Source organism: Paramisgurnus dabryanus, chromosome 15 (assembly GCF_030506205.2).
Source record: "Paramisgurnus dabryanus chromosome 15, PD_genome_1.1, whole genome shotgun sequence".
Taxonomy (NCBI): domain Eukaryota; kingdom Metazoa; phylum Chordata; class Actinopteri; order Cypriniformes; family Cobitidae; genus Paramisgurnus; species Paramisgurnus dabryanus.
Genome location: NC_133351.1, coordinates 38,256,126 through 38,278,392, shown reverse-complemented (window position 1 = coordinate 38,278,392; position 22,267 = coordinate 38,256,126). Strand labels below are relative to the sequence as shown.

Below are 22,267 nucleotides of genomic sequence, written 5' to 3'. Positions count from 1 at the left end.
TCTTTGGAGACGACGAGCAGAGCACTTCGGTAAGCTATAAATAACTTTAAAAACAGTAAAGTACACGGTGGTCATGGTTTAGCAGTGCTGTTTCTCAATCCGAAGGCTGCAGCCTGCGGAAGTCGCATGTGGTCATCAACCCGGGATTAAGTTATAGCATATTACAACAATTTACGATTAACTAAGAATAATACTCAACTTTATAATTGTTAATATTCTGAAATAAGACCGCCTTGATGACATATGCAGCCTTCGGTTTGACAAACGGCAGTAACACACCATTGCGATACCTCCATATGGAAGACGTTGTTCTGCAGGTTCGTCGTCTTCATTTTCATCTCGCTCCGTTTCCGACTCTGGCGCGAACATGTAAGGCTGGATGGACAAGTCTTCCGTTGTTGACATTTTGTGAATAACGAGTGAATAAAAAGTTTCTGTGCCGCTAGATAATCGTATCTCTGCTATAAAACTACAAAAATGGTCGAACGGGGTGGAGTTTAACCGAGTGTCACCTCTGCAACCTGCGTCTCACTTGCATTTAAAAAGACAGTACCAAAACGAGTTGCTCTCAGATGCACATCAAATCAAATCACTTTTATTGTCACATCATCATAGCACATGTGCCTTGGTGAGTGAAATTCTTGGGAGCGTGCTCCAGAAATTGCAGAATTATTTAACATATAACCAAAAAGAAAACAGATAAAAAAAATGTGCAATATGCACATTTAACAGGTAAAGATGTGCAATATGCACATACAAATAGTCAGTACACACGGTGTACTATTAGACATACATACAGTTAGCACTACACATTATACACAGAATGTACACAAAATGTACACAGAATTATACATTATACACAGAATGTACGCTTGCATTATGTAGACATAATTACGCATGAAAATAAAATTCTGCTTAGGTGCAACAGAGTGTACTTGAGCTGGACACAGAAATGTTATGTCCAGTGGGAGCAGGTAGATTATTGTCCTAAATAGTTCAGGTAGATTATTGTATTAAATAGTTCAGGTAGATTATTGTATTAAATAGTTCTGTGTTGGGCTGTTAAAGTTAAAGTGCAGTGTGTGGCATACCATGTTGTGAAGTATGCTGTGGGGTGTATTAGTTCTGACTGATCGTTAGTCTGATAGCCTGATGGAAAAAGCTATCCCTTTTGACTGTTCATTAGTCTAATAGCCTGAGGGAAAAAGCTATCCCGCAGTCGGCTAGTGTGGGATCGGATGCTGCGGAGACGTCTTCCTGAGGGTAGCAGAGAGAGCAGTCTGTGGGAGGGATGGCTGGAGACACTGATGATCCTCCGGGATTTCCTTATACACCGCCTGGTGTAGATGTCCTGGAGGGAGGGAAGCTCACCTCCAACAATGTGGCTGGCAGTTCGCACGACCCTTTTCAGAGCTTTGCGGTTGCCAGCGGTGCTGTTTCCAAACCAGGCAGTGATGCAGCCCGTCAGGATGCTCTCAATAGTGCAGGTGTAGAAAGATCTGAGGATGCTGGGGCTCATTCCAAACTTCCTCAGCCATCTCAGGAAGAAGAGGCGTTGGTGTGCCTTCTTCAGCACTGCATCAGTGTGTGTAGACCAGGTGAGATCTTCGCTGATGTTAACGCCGAGAAACTTAAAGCTGCTTACCCGTTCCACAGGTGTCTTGTCAATGGTGATGGGTTTGTGTTCTCTGCTCTGTCTCCTGAAATCGACCACCAGCTCCTTGGTCTTGTCGATGTTGAGTGAGAGATGGTTCTCCTGACACCATTTTGTCAGGGTGCTCACCTCCTCTCTGTAGGCTGTCTCATCGTTGTCAGTGATCAGGCCTATCACCGTTGTGTCATCAGCGAATTTGATGATGACGTTGGAGCTGTGTGTGGCTGTGCAGTCATGTGTGTACAGGGAGTACAGGAGCGGGCTGAGGACACAGCCCTGAGGAGCACCAGTGCTGAAAAGGGGTAGAAAGGGGGCCTGTGCGGCTATAATAATGAAGAATTCAGACCCAAGCATTGCAATTTCACTTTATATAGACCACAAATAGATGATTTATAAGTAAAAAGGACAGATTTAAAAGCATGATATGTCTGCTTTAAAGAAAGAAAACATATAAAAGAATAAAATACCCCTGACAATTAGGGCCAGACCCTCAGTCACTTTTCTAGTTTCAACAGTCATTTCACACGGGTTATCCTTTAAATGATAATTAACAACCTGTAAAAAAATGATTAACAACATGTAAAAAATAACATAACATCCAATTTTAGATCAAAAGCAAGCATATTATCTTTTCAAAAAATTATTTTCACTTTCTGGTAAGCTGTGCTAGGTGGATGTTTTACCTCCACCCCCAGGAGATTCCTGAACCATCAGTCACTTACCAGGCTTGTTACACTGTCATCACACCGTGGACAGTGATGCTTAAAACCATCCCTTTCCCTATTTTACACACACTTCAGGTTTGCAACTTGCATTACTAATAAAAGATTATAACTTGTAATAAAAATAATAAATGCAAAAGATAATACATTGAACCTGCATTAACGACGACAGTGGGGCTTCCGGCCTTAGTCAAACGGGTTAACACGTATGGTTGGGTTGCGATGTTTTTGGCGTTTTCTCCTGGTCCTGTAAATGGTATACAATATAGACCCGTTTGCCACTGAACCTGCATTAACGACGACAGTGGGGCCTCCAGCCTTAGTCAAACGGGTCGTCAGGTTTAATTTTCTCTTAAAGATCGGAAGGTGACCCTTATTTACCATATATACCCTCGCATTGGGCCCCCAATTTGCTAAATCCTCAACTGTGGATAACATAATTATGCCGCAATATTTAGTCTGTCTGGAACTAAGCTGAGTTAAACCACATCACTGTGTGACACTTCAATACATATGAACGGCCGCTACGCTAATACGATTTTGTTTTTCTCTCCCTGTCTCGTCCTCGACCCGAGGACGAGACAAACAGACCCAGTCCCGGTAGATGTGAAAGTCGGCACACCTCTGATCTACTGGCTGTCCTTCAACGTTATGCCCAGCTGATACCTGACCAACGATCACCGGCAGAACCGCTTAATCTCCGCTAAATCTCCATTTCCGTTCTCCCAAGGGTTTTTCCCTCCTAGGACTTATTTTTCCTCGGATAAAAGCCCGGGTTTTTTTTTCTCCTAGGGGGTTTTTCACCCCGGGGAGGCAGCCTTTTTGGGCTTTACCTAGCTTCCTCTCCTATACGTTGCTTTAGTAATACGTGCAATTATAATATTGAGTCATAGCCGCAGCAAATTTAACTGCTCATGCTATCATGTATTCTGTTGTGCTATCTGTCGTTTTCTGTGTTTTCACTGCTTCTATTTATGTAAAGCTGCTTTGAAACAATTGACTTTTGTGAAAAGCGCTATATAAATAAAATTGAATTGAATTGAATTGAATTGTTAATAAATGATAACAAATTATAAATGTTAATAAAAAATAATAAATGCATTAGTATAGGTGACACCCTATGTCCAGTTTAACATGACCAGTAACATAATGATTCTCACATGAGAGTGTTTTGCTCTGTTGGGCACTCCACACAGAGTCTTTCTAAGAAACATGAATTCTATATGTATATATGTAAGGTGCTGTTATGGAGTAGAAAGGACCCAAAAGCAGTGATAGCAGTCAAATGTGATTTAATAGCTTGCCACAGGAAAGTCAATCATGAACAAAGGATAATAAACAGAGACTTCTTCTGATAACTGATGATCACGGGAACATAAATATCCTCCGTGGCTTTAGCCAAACAAAAGGGTAGCGGGATTCACAAGGCACCCTTGACAGCAACAGGATATATAATCTTAGTGATGGGGAAGGGTCCGATAAATCGAGAAGCCAATTTACGAGATTCAGACTGGAGAGGTAAATTTGCTGTGGATAACCACACTCTCTGACCCGGCAAACAGCGGGGGCTTTTAATCAGACGCTTATTGGCTGTAATGCACATACGTTTGCGAGAGCGACAAAGAGCGGATCTCACCCTTCGCTAGGTTCGTTTACACCGAGAAATAAATGTCTGAACGCTCGGGCATCTGGAATCAACCTCTTGTGATGAGAATAAAGGAGGCTGGTACCCGTGGCAACACTGAAACGGACACAGTCCCGTGGCAGAGGACGGGAGCGAATTATGGGCATACTCTGCCCAAGGGAGCTGCTCAGACCAAGAAGAAGGGTTACAAAACGCGAGACTACGTAAGAGGCGGCCAATGATCTGGTTGGCGCGTTCAGCTTGGCCACAAGTTTGGGGGTGAAAGCCCGACAAGAGATTGGCAGTGGCACCAATGAGGCGACAAAACTCTCTCCAGAATAGAGAGGCAAATTGAGGTCCTCTGTCACTTCTTCAGAGGGTAGACCATGTAACTTAAAATCATGATTCACAGCAATCTGGGCGGTATCCTTGGCAGAGGGGAGCTTAGTGAGCGGGATAAAGTGTGCAGACTTAGAAAACCGATCAACCACCATCAAAATGACCATGTTACCATCAGACGGGGGAAGACCGGTGATAAAGTCGAGCGCGATGTGAGACCATGGGCAAGTAGGAACGGGTAGCGGACGAAGCAGACCCGCTGGCGGGGCATTACCAGCCTTAGTTTGGGTGCAAACAGCACATGAAGCAATAAAACGGTGAGCGTCTCGTTCTAAGGTGGGCCACCAAAAACGCTGGCGGACGGCCGCAAGAGTGCCCCGAACGCCGGGATGGGCAGTTAATTTAGATGAGGGTCCCCACTGTAGGACAGCCAAGCGAGTGGGCACCGGAACAAAGAGTAAGCCCTTAGGGCAATTTCGTGGCACGGCAACGCGAGATGAAGAGCGCTTAACCTGTCGTTCGATTCCCCACCCTGCGGCCCCCACCACGAGACCTGGAGAAATAATCTCCTTCTGTGACGTGAGGGAGGTCGAGGGATCAAAGAGCCGAGACAAGGCATCCGGTTTTACGTTCTTGGAACCGGGGCGGTAAGAGATAGAAAAATCAAAACGCGTGAAAAATAATGCCCAACGAGCCTGACGTGCGTTTAATCTCTTAGTGGAGCGGATATATTCTAAATTACGATGGTCGGTCCAGACAATAAAGGGAATAGAAGAACCCTCCAACCAATGTCGCCACTCGCCGAGCACTAAGCGTATGGCGAGCAGCTCCCGGTTGCCGACATCGTAATTACGTTCCGCAGGCGAGAGACGATGGGAATAATAGGTGCACGGGTGGATCTTTCCATCAGCTGCAGATCGCTGTGATAGAACAGCACCCACCCCTACTTCAGACGCATCAACCTCGACGATGAATTGTCTAGTGACATCAGGCGTGATAAGAATGGGTGCGGTAGTAAAAAGAGACTTTAAATGATCAAAAGCCCTTTGAGCGGATTCTGACCATTCAAAGCGTGACTTGACTACGGAGCCCGTCTCATGACATGGTAAAACTTTTTTTTTAAATCGTGGCCACGAATTAGCAATTCGTTCCCACGAATTATTAAATCGTGCCCACGTTTTAGTAATTCGTTCCCTCGTTTAAGCTAAATTGTGCCCACGTTTTAGTAATTCGTGCCCACGTTTTAGTAATTCGTTCCCTCGTTTAAGCTAAATCGTGCGCACGTTTTAGTAATTCGTGCCCTCGTTTGAGCTAAATCGTGCCCACGTTTTAGTAATTCGTGCCCTCATTTAAGCTAAATCGTGCGCACGTTTTATTTTCTGCCTGCAACTACATAAAAAACTATTGTACTTTCTGCTGAATCAAAGACAAACTGTTGCCATGGACAGAGAAACTTTAATAGATTTTTATTTCCAACTGGGAATGAGTTATAAAAACATTCTCCAAAGTCTAGCGTTACAGGGAATATTTTTATCTGAGAGGCACCTACATCGCATTTTAAGAAACAGGGGGCTTTACCGGCGACAATACGGTGACCTTGGGGCTGGTATTGATTTTATTTTTGATCAACTGCAAGGTTCAGGAAGAGATCACGGGTATCGGTGGATGTATGCAAAGTGCTTGCAACAAGGAATATGCATCAGAAAAGAAGATGTAAGGATCATACTCTCTTTGCTTGACCCTATTAACACCCAGGCTCGTCAGACCCGACGATTGAGACGAAGACAGTATTTTGCTCAGGGACCTAACTTTATATGGCACATAGACTCATACGACAAACTTAAGCCGTATGGAATATGCATCAATGGATGCATCGATGGGTTTTCTCGTAAAATTACTTGGCTAAGGGCAGCTTCAACCAACAGCGACCCACGAGTTATTGGGGGCTACTTTGTTGAAACAGTTGAGCGTTTAGGAGGGTGTCCCAGGCTTGTGCGAACTGACATGGGCACAGAGAATGTGGTGGTGAGAGACATTCAGCGCTATTTACGGAGAAACGGCGAGGACGACAGAGCAGCAGAACGCAGTTACATTACAGGGAAAAGTACTGCTAATCAGCGAATTGAAAGTTGGTGGGGAGTGATGAGAAAAGAAGGAATTGAATACTGGATTACACTTTTTGGAGAACTCAAGGATGAAGGACTTTTCACTGGTGATGTTTTGGACAAAGCTCTATCGCAGTTCTCATTCATGGCAATTATTCAGGTATTATTAACCATTTTTATTGCAGCTAACAAACTTCAGCACTGGACAGAGATCAGGCCCGCGTTTCAATTTGTAGGGGTGTTTCACAATCTGTACCTTAGCTGGTTTATGCTTGTTCGACTTCATGCGGCTCTGCAAGAACCGACAGCCGGATGACGTCAAAGTACCGCGAGAACGATTCGAGAAATCATACGAAGTGTAATTTCGTCTCGCTCTCGCGGCTCTTTGACGTCATCCGCCTGACAGTTCTAGCGGCGCCGCATGAAGTCGAAAAAGCCTATACTTTCTTAAGTACGACGTTACCAGGTGCTGTCCATGGCAATGATGCTGAATATGTTGATATCGATTGGTCGACAATCAATTGTCACTCAATGCAATAGGTACTTTGCTGCGTTATGAGATAGCGGTTTTCTTTATTAAAGAAGCATTTCAGAAATAGTTCAAAATCTTGTAAAAAAATATTTCAAATGGCAAACAACTAAATCCAAACTTTGACATTTTATTTTAAATAAAACCCATGCAAAACCCGAACTTCTTGTCGAAACGTATCATGCATAAACTGCTCCAATGCATCCGCTATGACTTCATTTGAAAGGATAATTTATATCAGGTGTTCCCAATAAGTGCGTTGCACAGGGGAATAAGCTGGGTTGTGCAAGTCACCTGGCTTGGCTGTGCATTATACTTAAAATAAAAACAAACTGTTGTTCATTAGTTCACGTAGCCCACTGTAAAAAGTAGCCTAATATCTAAATCTAACTTATAAAAAGTAAGGCAAGTGGCTGCATGTTTTAAGTTGAGTCAACTTGTAGCCTTTTAAATAGGATATAATAAACACATAACGTTACTTAATACAAACACAACAAAATCAAGTTGATTTTTAACTAATAGTACTAGTATACGGAGTTATTTTAACTTACTTCTCTTGGTACAGGTAACTTTTTATGCACTAAAAATAATGTTAATTCAATTTACTCATTTTTTTAAGGTAAGTGGTTGCAATCAATTCATTTAAGCTACATTTAAACAAAAGTGTTTTATTTTAATTAACTTTTTTGTTTGTTTAAATGTAGCTTAAATAAATTGATTTCAACCACTTACCTTAAAAAATGGAGTAAATTGAATGAAACATTATTTTCAGTGTGGTTTGTTGTTGTTTCCATAAACATTGATTTATACATCATTCCATGAGATCAGGGCACAAAACGTTTATTCAATCAACGCCAGCTCAGTTTCGTTTTGGACAGCTGTAAAGCACAACATACTTTAGTCTTCTGAAAACTACAAACTCAAAAAAGAAACAGAAACTTTTCTGAATCTTGAAGATAAATGAACATTAAACACTAACAAGATTTCTTTTTAGTTAAAAACACACAAAATAGCATTTGAATTCAAATTTTACACTCCAAATGCAGTCCCATGCAAAGCAAGCATGCTGGGAACTGGCTATACTGCAGTCAGGTCATGTAGTTTTGTGTCATGTAGTTTCAACAAAAAATTATTAGGTTAATTTCCTTCTTACAAATTTAAGTGGATTATACATGACAAAATGAGGTTGAATTTACTTAATATAGTAATTTAGAATTACTAAAATTATTCAAATGTGTATGTTATTTAAATTCATATTTTGATAAAAACAAGAATTAAAAATCTTTAATACAGTTTACTCATTTTACAATGCGGATAAAGCTCATTTCTGGAGCCTGTCTGTCTACCTCAAATATAACATAGAAAATATTTATAAATATATTATGATTGTTTTAGATTTTAGCTTAGATTAGTTTTAATGTGGAAAAATTGTTGATCAGGGCCGGGTTTCCTAAAAGCATCGTAAGGCTAAGTAGATCGTAAAAACGATCGTACGAATCATCTTAGAATTATGGGCTGTTTCCCAAAAGCTTCGTAACTTAAGTAAAAGTTTTTTGTATTTTGGTAAAAGTTGGTATAGCAAATTGATAAATGGTTCATACCGATTGCTGCTATAATTCATCTAAACATTGTTTTGAAGGGAAATAGTATCTAATTAAAGAAACCAAATAAATATTTACGGTACAATGCAATAATCCATAATAATAAATAAACAAAGATAATAAACAACAAATAATAATAATAATCTAAACTATAATAGAAACGCAGAAGGCATTTCGCAGTGGGAAGAGTCCTAACTAAAAACGGAAAATAATATTTAATACATTATTAAAACATTTAAAAAGTCATTGAACAATAATGAAAATATATTATTAAAATATTAGTGCACATCGGCTGAAGATCATTATCCTAAACAAGCTTCTGCTACAAATTCGAGTCATTCTATTGGTGACATTTCAGCACTTGACAAATGGATAGCGACTCGTAGCACTTAAAACCTAGCTGCGAAGGATCGTTTTACGTGCATCTTGGGCCGGGTTTCCCGATAACGATTGAACTTAGCTCTTAAGAGCGCTTTCTACGAGCTACTTAACGAACATTCATTGTTCATTTACGTGCGTATCCCAAAGATGCACATATAACGATTGCTCGCAGTTGGGTTTTAAGTGCTATCGCTATCCGTTTGTAAAGTGCTAAAATGTCACCAATAGAAGGATTCGAATTTTTAGCAGAAGCTTGTTTAGGCTAATTATTTTCAGCCGATGTGCACTAATATTTTTAATATTATTATTCATAATTGTTCAAAGACTTTTTAAATGTTTTAATAATTTGCGCATAATGAAATATTATTTTCCGTATTTAGTTAGGAGTCGTCCCACTGCGAAATGCCATCTGCATTTCATATTTTAGTTTATATTATTATTATTATTATTATTTGTTTTTATTATCTATGTTAATTTATTATTGTGGATTAATGCATTGTACCGTAAATATTTATTTGGTTTCTTTAATTAGATCCCATTTCCCAAAAAATTTCAATTTTTTTTTTTGATGCATCAATCGGTAGGAACCATTTATCAATTTGCTAGTACCAACTTTTACCAAAATACAAAAAAAAATTACCAACTTGTACCAAATACGTCTTTATTAATTTATGTTTAGTCATTTAAATTTGATTTCTCATTTGAATTTTAAATATATTATATTATATTATATTATATTATATTATATTATATTATATTATATTATATCATATTATATTATTATATTATATTATATTATATTATATATTTAATATAAAATAAACAAAGAAGAACCCAATAAATAAATATACATTAATACATTAAATTATCGTCATTGCAGGAGTGCAATTTGCTGGTTGTCCTGCAGATGACCTTGTTACTCTGTTGTCTTACGATGCATTTATGAATGAACGATTACTCCAGAGCACTCGTAGATCTACGATGATTTTCAAGTGCTACTTAAATTACGACGCTTTTGAGAAACGGCCCGTAATTTTAAGATGATTCTTACGATCGTTTTTACGATCAATTTAGCCTTACGATGCTTTTGGGAAACCCGGCCCTGGGTTAACAATAATTTGTGTATAATGAAATATTATTTTCCGTATTTAGTTAGGAGTCGTCCCACTCCGAAATGCCTTCTGCATTTCTATTATAGTTTAGATTATTATTATTATTATTATTTGTTGTTTATTATCTGTTTATTTATTATTATATGGATTATTGCATTGTACCGTAAATATTTTTTTGTTTCTTTAATTAGATGCCATTACCCTTCAAAACTCTTTTTCGATTAATTATAGCAGCAATCGGAAGGAACCATTTATCAATTTGCTACCAACTTTTACCAACGTATTTTACAAAAACGTATTTGGTACAATTTTGGTAAAATTTGGTACTAGCAAATTGATAAATAGTTCCTATCAATCGCTGCTATAATTCAATCTAGGCTACAGTAAAAAAATGTTTTGAAGGGTATGGCATCTGATTAAAGAAACCAAATAAATATTTATGGTACAATGCAATAATCCATAATAATAAATAAACATAGATAATAAAAACAAATAATAACAATAATAATCTAAACTATTATTTAAAATGCATAAGGCATTTTGCAGTGGGATGAGTCCTATCTAAATACGGAAAAGAGTATTTAATTATGAACAATTTGAAAACATTTAAAAATTCATCGAACAATAATAAAAAAATTATAAAGAATATTAGTGCACATCGGCTAAAGATCATTAGCCTAAACAAGCCTTTGCTACAAATTTGAGTCATTCTATTGGTGACATTTCAGCACTTGACCAATGGATAGCGACTCGTATAGCACTTAAAATCCAGCTGCGAGCGATCGTTTCACGTGCATCTTTGGGAAACGCACGTAAATGAACAACGAATGTTCGTTAAGTAGCTCGTAGAAAGCGCTCTTAAGTGCTAAGTTCAATCGTTATCGGAAACCCACCCCAGGTAAATGTCCCAGAACAAAATCAGCTGAAAATCTAAATAAAACATTAAACAATTTTTGTAATATTCTCAGTGTTTTATATGTTTATAAAACAGTTTCCAGTTGAAATCCTGCACTGCCCACAGACATATACCAATGAAATCATTTTAAACAGATTAAGTAACAGATTACATCCATTTTAATAAGGGTGTAAATATGACAGGGCAATCAGTCGCATTCGCTTACAGTCCAACTTTGAACTTTATTATGATAATTTATTCGGTTATGACACACACACACACACACACACACATCAGTCGCATTCGCTTACAGTCCAACTTTGAACTTTATTATGATTATTTATTCACACACACACACACACACAGTATGAATAGAAGTCTGTGCTTGTCGACGTGTCAATATGAAAATGAATTATGACGTATTTCACTCATTATAAGCTAAAAGGAAAAATTTGCCTGTGACTTAAGTTAACTTCAAAATATTTAACCGACATCTATCCTATTTAACAAAATAATGTTCCGAAGTTAATTTAGCATCTCTCCTCCAAAAACCGACCACCATGGATGTGCTCTCTCTTAAGGTGCACTCGTGTTGCCATATTTACAGGGCAGAATAAAAACATTATGGGTCAACGCCAAATGTAACAGAGAAAAATAAATTAAATAGGACATTGTCTATCATTTAAAACTATTTCTAACATTCGTGCAAAAAGAAAGTAATCGACTGACAACGGGTTCAGTACCGCACAGCTCCTCGGAGCTGGCTATAAGTGCGGAGCACAAGGCTTCTGATCTCTCAAATGTCATAGATGCAAAGCTTCGCATCACATATGTGTTCAGAAATATTTCTGCATCGGTTATTATGCGGAATAAATATTAAAATGCTGCTTCACGTCGGAAACTTTGACAGCACCTTGCGGACTCTTATTCTGCCTGACAAAAAAATCTAGAACGTGGTTTGGCCAATCAGATGAAAGGGGCGTTTTAGTGCCTACCACTGCTGTAAATGAAATATAGAAACCATAATTTGTATTCCACAAATAAAAAATGAAAAATTGAGCCGTAATCTAGTTTTTCGTTTGTTAAATTAAACGGAAAAACGAAACAGGAGCAATTTGTTTCTCATGATATCAAATGACCAAAAGATACACGGACCCAATGTAGTCAAATCTTCTAATACTATTATTTGATGACAACAATACATTTGGAAAACAAAATACAGCCATTGCTGTTTTTTTCTTTTAAACAAAAAAACAAACTGCACCCGCCTTTTTTAATGTTTCATCTTTTCATCGAAATAGAATAAGGAATGAACGAAAAAGTACACGGACCTTATACCAAATTGTACCAAATACGTTTTCATTCTTTATTAATTTATGTTTAGTCATTTAAATTTGGTTTCTCATTTGAATTTTAAATATATATTATTATGCTATTATTTTAATTGTTTTTACCCGTGTGATTATCAAAAACTAACGTATACATTTTAAAATACTGTTAAAACAAGTTACATGTAAAACAAGAACAAATAATTAAATTATGAGTACAGCACAAATAAATACAACAGAACAAACATATGAAATAAATAAAACGGTGCTGTTCAGGTTTTTCAGATTGATCAGTAGCCTATATACTGTATAAATTAAAAGCGAAAGAAATCAAAAGTAGAGTATACTAATAAAGTATTCTAATTCGGGTATTCTCGAACCACCCGAACACCCTCTGGCTACGGGTCTGGGTATTAATTCGTGATTTTCCTCTTTGAACCTTGAAAAATCTTTAACAATTTTTTTTCTCAGAATTCGGAGCATGTGTGTGTGTGTGTGTGTGTGTGGGAGGGGGCTCAGTGACCTCAGAATGAACTAAAAATGTTATTTTTCTATCTAAAAGACAAAACAGCACAAACAAATATTTTCTACGGCACAAACCAGCACAAACGTTTAAGAATAGGCCTATGTGGGGGGCCAACTTCACGCAGGTCCATAACCTAGAATAATACTCATATACTATCTTAATACTATCAGTGTAATAAGATGTACACCATTCAGTCTATTTCTGTTAATTACTTATGTTTTCCTATAGGAAGAGTTAAATGAGTTACGGGACGTTTGGAACGCTCACCGCATAAGGCCGTCTAAAAACACCAACGTGCCCTGTGGAAAACCTGACGTCATGTTCATGGCACCTCACCTATGGGGTGTGGAGGACCTGATTGTTCCACTGACAGAAGACTTAAATGCTTGTAAAGAAAACTGCAAATTCTTAAGTTCTGTCCCATGTGATGAGGACGTGTTTGATTTGTGCACCATCATAATGGAGGAATCAGACTTGCAGTTTCCCTCCACCAGGACACAAGCCCTTGACCTATATTTACATCTTAGAGATGTTGTGCGTCCACAGATAAGTGGACAAGAAAATTAAATTATTTACATTCATATTGCTGGATTCTGTCTAAAATAATGCATTTAATCCTATAGTATTCTGTATATAGGCTACTGTACATTGAGTAAATTTGTTTATTTCTTGCCTGTAATCAAGCATGTATTCTTGTTCATTTGTCATTTTAAAATCTGAAATTGCACAACATACTTAGTTTTGTGACAGTTTTTTTAGTAATAAGGACAGGATGCTAGCAATTATTTCAACTGAATTTTCTTATTTTTAAATGTCTTGTTTGTCAAAAACAGCATTTCCTAATGTAAACATACAGAACAAATAGAACCAAACTGTCAAAAACTGAAGATATGAAATACTTTTGTTTTTTGTTCAAAAACAGCATTTCCTAATGTAAAGATACAGTACAAATGATAAGAAAAAATAAAAGATGAAATCCCATTGGTTTTATCTTAAAGTAAGTTGCAGTAACAGCATTTGTAGTGTTATACAACGTGTATTTAAAAAATGAATTGGCAAAATCAAAACAAAATGGAATTCCTCAAAAAAATAAAAAAAAATAAACAAACAAAAATATACACATACACACTTGCTGTAGATTTGAAGTGTGTAAGCTTTGACAGTTCACAAAATTTTTTTGTAATTTCCTGTATGAACCAATTTGGAAAATGAAACAGAAATAAACTGGTGTGTATCCTGTACCATGTTTCACTGTTATTATTAATAGCACACTGTTACATATTTTACTACTGAATATTAACAATCAGAAACAAAGTAATATTTGCTTTGGTATTAAAAATTGGACAGAATTTACTCTTGAACTGTCTGTGAATATAAGAAGATGAATATTTCACTGTAATGAATAGGGCACTGTTAAACATTTTACCTTAAGTGCCACTGAACATTAACATCTGTGGTGTCAAATTCTTTATTGACTATAGAACTGACCACATAAAATACCTGTTATTGTAAAACAGTAACAATCTTGGTAACAGTACAATTATCTTTGTAGTATTTTTGTTCCAAAGGCTTTTAACTGTGTCAACATTTTTTATGTCCCATTATGCTTTTTCATAGAATTTGGTCACCATCCAATTCATTTTCATGCACTTAAATAATATCCATGGCCCACACGGAGCTTGTCAGGATCTTATTGAATTCACTGCGTAGATCAGGATAACTGTGATAGCCTACTGGGAGCTTTAAAATGCATCCGCATGTGTGTGTTTGTGGCCTGCGTAGAAAATCACTAGTTTCAACGAACTCAATAGTTATAGGCCTATCCATTAAATCTGAACCAGTACAGAACCGGAGGAAAAGCTGAAGGGTGTTCAGATCAATTTCACCAATGTACTTTTTCAGATAGCGTGCAACCGCTGCCTGGGCTGCTGTCATGTCATCTGGGAAGTGTAACAGCTCCTTTACTATTTTTGCAGTTGGTTTCTTCTGTTTAATTGCTTGATGCAGACCATCTGGTGGTAGCATACTAGCCACATGCACCATAATGGGACGCCAACACTCAATCACATACATTGGGGCCTGTATGATGGCCTTGTGTCCTATTTGTGCTAGGAGAGGGATGAGTGTGTCTTTGTTGGGGACCTGTTTGCACTCATGTGCATCAAGAACATCAAACAGTTCATCTGAGTCAACAGAGTCAAAGTCTTTTAAAGCACTCATAAGGACAGCTCTTTCTTGTTCAGATACATACAACAAAAGGGAATCCTTTAGGCTACTGGTTGTAGTGCCATACAGTACTTCTTCCAGAAAAGGTGTTGCCAGTTTCACAGGTAAATAGCTAGCTTGCTTCCAACCAACAACAAACACTCTTGCTACTGCTTGCCACTCTTCATACTGATAATCATGTCTGATAAAGGGTACTTTTACATCCACCCCCAGAGTGCAGCTGTCATAAAAATCTGTCCAAAATTCAGTCAGGCAGTCTCGAAATACACCAATTCCTTCACCCTCTTCAAGATCTCCATTTGGTAAACGCATCTTAATGTGAACTTCTGTATTAATAACATCTGGATTTTTAAAAGCACTAATAAGGTCAGTGAGACATTGTCCTCTCCTCACAATCAGTGTCGCAACAGAAGGTTGTAGTTCATGACCTATTTGAGCTGGAACACCATTGTCTCCCAACAAAGTTTCTGGTGTAGAGACAGACTGGATTTCATCAATGACTGGAGAGGTCAGAAAATTTTCTCTTGTTGAAATTAGACCATCAGGATTTAGTTCATCTAGTGGTGGAACTTCAAAGCCACTCTCAGTTACAATAATTACTGTTTCAGGAGCAAGGAATGGTTCTTCAATTATTTGATGTTCAAAATGATCCCATGGTAATGTGTCATCCATTTGCACAGTTTCACTCTCAGAAGCTCCTAAAGTAATTTCAGAGTCAACTGACGACACTGAATTGATTACGTTTTCTGTTTCACTGTCATTGAGATCTATAACTGCAGTAACAGCTTCATCCTCATCACTGGATTGCTCTTCTGGTTTCATTTTGGTACACAGATACAGTCTCAGTATTCTGACTTTGCTTTCACTGTACAACTGCTCTATTGTTTTGGACATTTCAACATGCACCTGAGAGCACTCAATATCAGTTGTGTAGTGTGAAAGTTTTTTTTGTTTCTTTGAATAACCATTTGGGAAAAACAGAATTTCAGCATCATCCTTCACATCTTTCACCGTTTTGTTTTTGTCTAGAGAGAGATGTCTTGTTCCTCCACCATTTATTGCCTTCACTTGTTTGTACCGCTGCTCTTTTTCATCAAAATCCATCCACCCAAGCTCAATGCGTCTCTGTGTTTTTTTAGCATTTGAGTTTCCAATCCATGAAGAACTTTTCTTTGCAGGAATACTGTCATCACCAGAAGACAGCCTATGTCGTAGTCTTGAAAGTATAGTGTCTTTCCTGGACTGTGACTGATTTGATGTACTGACTTGTCTGCAAAAGGCCACAGTAGAGATTCTATCTCCAGCTTTAGGGATGTACTTTGCCAAGTCACTGTCTGTCATCATAGGAATTACAGTTTTATCAATCTAAGAAAAAAAAACACAAATATGCAGTTTAAGTATTATCACCGTAAACATTGTTCTCAAGTAAAAATGGCAACTAGGATCTACCCTGGTGTGCTATAATGAACATCTGGAGGTGGGTTCCCCTGCAGGGATTAGCTTAAGCCAGGACTAGGCCTTAGTTTAATTAAGAAATATAACTAGTATTAACAAACATGCCTTACTAAAAACATTACTTGTGTGCATTTCAGGCAAAACAAAGGGCAGTGATGTATTTTAAGAAATGTCAGTGCAAGTTGTTTTCAGTTTGGAGAGCTCTTACATTTACTTTAGTCTAGGACTAGTCTAATCCCTGTCCGGGAAACCACCTCGTGATGTTCACATGCACATTTTTTAAGAAACACCAGCTTTTTTAGGAAATGTAATATCACTAAGATCCCTGAAATTGGAATAGGACATTTAGACTATAGATGGTTTCAGCAGTAACAACATAAACAAATGATTTTCGTGAAACAAACGCAACTTCCAGTAAACTTCCACAAAGAATTAATAACAACAATAGAGTCCTTTTAGAGTAGATAATTTCTGATAACAAGCCAAATAAATAATAAGTAGATTATATTATTTCAAATCACAGCGAAGCGTACCAAAAACTACACTGAGCTAACATTACTGTGTAAAATTAATGTACACAATGAGTGCGTTTACATGCACAGTCTTACGCCGATTATGCTTAATAAACTGACAACGTGTGGGGTCATGTAAAAGCGTCAAACGGTTTTCCTTTATTGGGGAAAGGCCATTAACGGCGTAAGCAAAAACCGATCGGCACAGGTAGTTTTTTGCTCATTACGCCGATTTCCCATGGCATGTAAACACCTTAACCGGCTTTCTCACGGTTTTGTCCATGTGCGCATGTCTCCGCGTATGAAAGATAAACGTCACAAGCAGAAAGTATGCGCAAAGTAACGCATAAAAGTCTCAGCTGGACTAAAGCAGTTGGCAGAGAAACTGTGAAAATAGAAGCTCATGTTACATTTACAGGTTCTGCAGACACAAGAAGAGATACAACAGTACAGCTTAAGACAGATATGCTGTCAGCTTTTTGAACGACTATTATGTACTATAGGTGGTGACTGAGGTGACGTCACTGCCTGCGAGAAAACTGATAATTCTCCAAGTCCCATGTAAATGCAGTTATCAGCATAGCCGGTTTATTGATTTGCATGTAAACGCATGAAAACAATTTTCTATAATAAGCACATTTTTGATAGTTATCCGCTTATTCTGTACATGTTAACGTACTCAATGTTAACTACAGTTCTCTGTTAAACTTCCCTTCACATAGCGGTGATTCATGATCGCCGTCTCCTCTCGTCCTTAAGAAACCAAAACATTTGTTATTTTTGATGAGGTATTTGTTCCAGAGTTCAGTTTAGCCACTAGCTAGATCATTACACAAACAGAGACCGGAAGTTAAGTTCTGTCCAGACGCGTAACCGTGATAACCAATTAAACCATCTATCTTTATAATAGCACATAACAAAAACATAATTTGCATATAAAATGTAGAAATGTACGATTGTACAGAATTTAAATAAGTTTAAATGTAAAGAATAAATAGGAATGTGGCAGATTTCATAGTAGATATGTTTAGCATACTTTTATCTAGGCTACATTATAACCACTATATTGAAAGCAATCTTTACATTTTTACATTTACAGTAAGTGATATCCTGTATATATCAAATGTGAAATATTTTTACATTAGATGTTAGATTTTATAAAACTATTTGTGTGTGGTTCTGGAAAATTTTATTTTATAATGTTATGGAAACACATGCAAAACATAAAAGAAAAGTTTCAAGATCCACAAATAGGGGTGCACCGATGCTTGCTATGCTTAACAATGAATTACGGTGAAATGCTGCTACATCCAAAAGTCAGAGGGCACTCTCGTGCAGAAACTCTCAATATGCTGCAGCCATACACACGCATCTATTGGTGCGTCTCAATCAGCTCCCTTGTTCAATAGTCAGGGCACTGATCAGGGAGTCGGCCATTTTAAGGGCTGTCTCAATCGCAAAATCTGTCCAGTGCACTGGAACGTTTGTTCCCTAAAAATTCCCACAATGCAATGCTAAAACCAGTGAGCATCGATGGCATAGATATGTATAAAGGCTAGATGTCTTACGGCGGAGTCTCTAACGTCATCACCTGGCGGCCATCTTACCACAGGCAGCTCCCTCACTCGTAGCATTGTGTTTAATGGTGCAGGTACTTTTAAATGACCATAACTTGCTCAATTTTCTACCGATTTTCAAACGGTTTGGTATCTTACAAATGTTATTAACGTGGCTATAATTCTGGATGCTTTAACATGATTCATAAAAATTATTCATTAAGTATGCAGTGTCATAGGTAAATCTTTGACGTTTATAACAAACCAAACAAAAAGTTATGGTCATTTAAAAGTACATACTCCATTAAACTCAATGCTACGAGTGAGTGAGCGTCCTGTGGTAAGACGCCCTCCACATGCAGACGTTCCACTCAGTTGGCCAGCAGCGCGGGCGAGACATCTAGCCTTTATACATATCTTATGATCGATGGTCCCCATGTTACCTTACCAGAAATCACCTTTTCTAAAGCTCGCCAACCGAAAATCACGTGATCCAAAAATCACGTGATCCAACTCAATACACTTTATAAAATGTGACGGAACTTTTATAAAGACAAACGTTTGTTTTAATTTTAAATATAATCACACATCGCTACACAGTAAGACACCACAATTTACTCAATATTTAAAATAATGTTTATCTAAATTGTAAAAAGATATAAATATATTTAAAATGTAATTATATTCCTCAATTTTATGCACGGATATGTAAGAGAAAAGTGACAGCCTTAATTTTAAACAATACATTGTGAAAAACGCTATGTTTACACGTGGGCGGCTATTTTCATAAACGGATATTTCAACCTCTCCAGTTTCAAAAATAATATAGTGCACAAATGACAGTTTTCAGAAGTGTGTTTATTTACATGTACCCGTGCATATATGCCGTCAAGAGAAGCTCAAGCCCACGTAAGCCAATCACCGGCAGTGCTGGTGGTGACGCGAACTGGTTCTTCATGTTGGAGGGAGGAGTTGTTGCAGTAGGTGATCGATGATGTCAAAGTACCACGAGAATCACACGTAGAGGTCTAATTTAAAAAATGGTCTAATTAGAATCCCTCTCGCGGTACTTTGACATCATCTGTCTGTCGGTTCTTGCAGCGCTGCATGAAGTCAAACACGCGTAAAATTGCTGACCTCTGAGCACTCGTCTCTGCTCCTCGGCATAATGGAGCAGCTGTATTTGCAAATACAAACACACGAAACGAGTTTGCACTAACATAAATGTGATCTTGGAAGCGTTCAGAGTAGCAGTCACATGTAAACATAGGTCGCACTTTTGACGTAGGTGCGAGCTCTGGCGCATACTCTGTGATGTTGCCTGCTTAAACATCCGTTTGTCTCAGTTTACATGCAACCGTGCAACCGAAGATTTTCAAGATCTCCACTCTGGCTGGAGTTTTTAGAAACAATCGGTTTCAGAGGCGAGTTCTCCGTTTGCGTGTAAACGAGGGGCACAAACGAAGGTAAATCTCTCAGTTTTTAAAAATAACCAAGTATGTGTAAACAGGGCCCGAGTCAGAGAGTTGTTGGTTTTGCCGGTTGTTGATGAGTAACAGCTGTGAGTGATCATCACAACGTGCTTAAGCAGCCAAGTGACAGAAAAATAAGTGAACAGTGTCCCAATGTCACCTTGTGTCTCAATTCGTTCCCTAGCTCCCGAGGTCGTGAATCAGTATATCGTGTACACAGGTTCAGTCACTGGTAAGGACCCTAGCTCACTTGACATTGGGACAATGTTCACTTATTTTTCGTCACGTGGCTGCTTAAGTGCATTGTGATCACTCACAGCTGTTATATATAATCTTAAATAAATATTATTTTAAATATTGAGTAGATTGTGGTTCCTTACTGTGTAGCAATGTGTGTTTATATTTAAAACTAAAACAAACGTTTGTCTTTATAAAAGTTCTGTAACATTTCATTAAGTTTATTGAGTTGGATCACGTGATGTTCGGTTGGCGAGCTTCAGAAAAGGTCACGTTATTTCCGGTAAGGGAATAGGGACCATCGATGCTCACTGGTTTTTGTGTTGCATTGTGGGAATTTTTAGGGAACGAACGTTCCCGTGCACTGAACGGATATTGCGATGAGACAGCCCCTAAAAAACAGCACTTAAAATGGCCGACACCCTGATCAGTGCCCTGACTACTGAACAAGGGAGCTGATTGAGACACACGGACAGGTGACACGCAGCTTCAGGAAATGGTCTTTTCCCAGGAAATGGTTTAAGAATATAAATTTATATTGCTGCTCTTCAAACCTTTTCAGGTATTTTCATGATAATAAAGAATATGTATAATGATTATGTTTGACGAGTGTTGCTTTTTCAAATGCATGTTAAATGACTCAAACTAATGGTGATTTCAGATCGATAAGGACTTACTGATCAAAAGCCGTACATGAAATAGCTTTGAATAATATCCTCTGTGCGATTCAGAATAGTTATCGGCCACATATTATTAGGGTATAGCGGCATTTATCGGTGCCCCTTTCCACAATGAATAGCTTTCAATACTAATTTAAATAACATCTAAATACAGATTTTGAAACAACGCAAAGTAATAAAAGACAATGTTTACATATGTTTTCATAACACGCAAAGATAACGTTTTTGTAAACCTCTACCAAGAGGAACGAAGATGACATTCCCCCCAAGACACAAACACACAGAAAGAGAGAGAGAAATAACTGGCTTACGTTTTCATCTTCAAGCTTTTGAATAACGTCTTCACCAATGTTACGCTTTATTAGGAACTCTTTCAGTGAAGCATCCATGTCGACGTTCAGGCGTGACTCCTAAAACACAAGACAATTAACTCTAACAAGGTCCAAAACAAACACGTCATAGACGGAATAACTAGCCGCTCATTGGTCGATTTGGTCAGCTGCTGCTATGGGTCAACGCCCCGCATAGCGGTGGCAAGAGCCTGCAAAACAAATGCGAGTAAATGGGGAGCTTTTAAATTTCTCCACCGACTTCAATAATTTTTATTAGCGTGGAGTCATTAATGTTAAGTCTAGTTGCTTACAATCGATTGTTAAGACTTCAAAAATTTTTTCCATGATCGTACACGGTTGTCGTGTAAGTTATTGATTTGGTTTGCGGAGGCATCACTTTTGTAAAAAATGAAATAAATTCTTCCATGTGAATATTGCTTTTTGAATTGTTAACTATTTAGTTTTCTTGTACTTTAAGCAAATAAAAATCGAAGAGAGACAGTCTGCATTCGTTTGCTCTAAAAGTATATTATAAGACTAGCATATAAAAGAGCATAAGTATTTCTCTTCCTCGTTGTTTAACTACTAAAACGGATAATTTAATAACTCTAATACATTTTCTATAAAAGCATGTAGGCTAAACATTGTAAACTAGCATTAAATATCAACATTCATATCTTTATCTGCCTCCAGTTGACCATTCTCTATAAAACATAATTTTATAATGATCTAACAGAACAAGAAACAAATTTTCAGGCTTACTTGGGTATGTCAAGGGTATATTTCCTGAGAGTTGTAGAGGTGTGTGACGGTTTGTACACCGACAACTTTAACGTTACACGACGGAGATTATCTCCAGTTAAATTATATTAATGGAGAAGCGGCGCCCTTGAACCATGACGCAGCAGCCAATGCGCAGTAGTTATTAAATGTATATTGTAAATACACTTACTTGCAGCATCACACGAACACTGTCACACG

General features: G+C 37.8%; 2 protein-coding genes across 2 annotated transcripts; one reads left to right on the top strand and one right to left on the bottom strand.

Annotated features, from left to right (window-relative positions):
- Positions 1 to 5,427: 5,427 nt before the first annotated feature.
- On the top strand, positions 5,428 to 14,055 carry LOC135758573 (uncharacterized). The gene is made up of 2 exons (XM_065273105.2): positions 5,428 to 6,604; positions 13,045 to 14,055. The coding sequence occupies exons 1-2, from the start codon at positions 5,780 to 5,782 to the stop codon at positions 13,381 to 13,383; spliced, it is 1,164 nt and encodes a 387-aa protein (XP_065129177.1). The 5' UTR covers positions 5,428 to 5,779; the 3' UTR covers positions 13,384 to 14,055.
- A 241-nt stretch (positions 14,056 to 14,296) lies between these two features.
- Positions 14,297 to 21,576, bottom strand: LOC135741541 (uncharacterized). The gene is made up of 2 exons (XM_065260190.2): positions 21,266 to 21,576; positions 14,297 to 16,407 (listed from the first exon to the last, which is right to left on the bottom strand). Exons 1-2 carry the CDS (start codon positions 21,341 to 21,343, stop codon positions 14,467 to 14,469), a joined length of 2,019 nt encoding a protein of 672 aa, XP_065116262.2. The 5' UTR covers positions 21,344 to 21,576; the 3' UTR covers positions 14,297 to 14,466.
- Positions 21,577 to 22,267: the final 691 nt, after the last annotated feature.

Bases quoted from the DNA above. Each gene is read 5' to 3' on its own strand.
- LOC135741541 (XM_065260190.2), bottom strand. From the start codon at position 21,343: ATGGATGCTTCACTGAAAGAGTTCCTAATAAAGCGTAACATTGGTGAA. The intron at 16,408-21,265 runs GTAAGCCAGTTA...TTTTTTTCTTAG, and splicing joins AAAAGCTTGAAGATGAAAAC to ATTGATAAAACTGTAATTCC.
- LOC135758573 (XM_065273105.2), top strand. From the start codon at position 5,780: ATGGACAGAGAAACTTTAATAGATTTTTATTTCCAACTGGGAATGAGT. The intron at 6,605-13,044 runs GTATTATTAACC...GTTTTCCTATAG, and splicing joins CATTCATGGCAATTATTCAG to GAAGAGTTAAATGAGTTACG.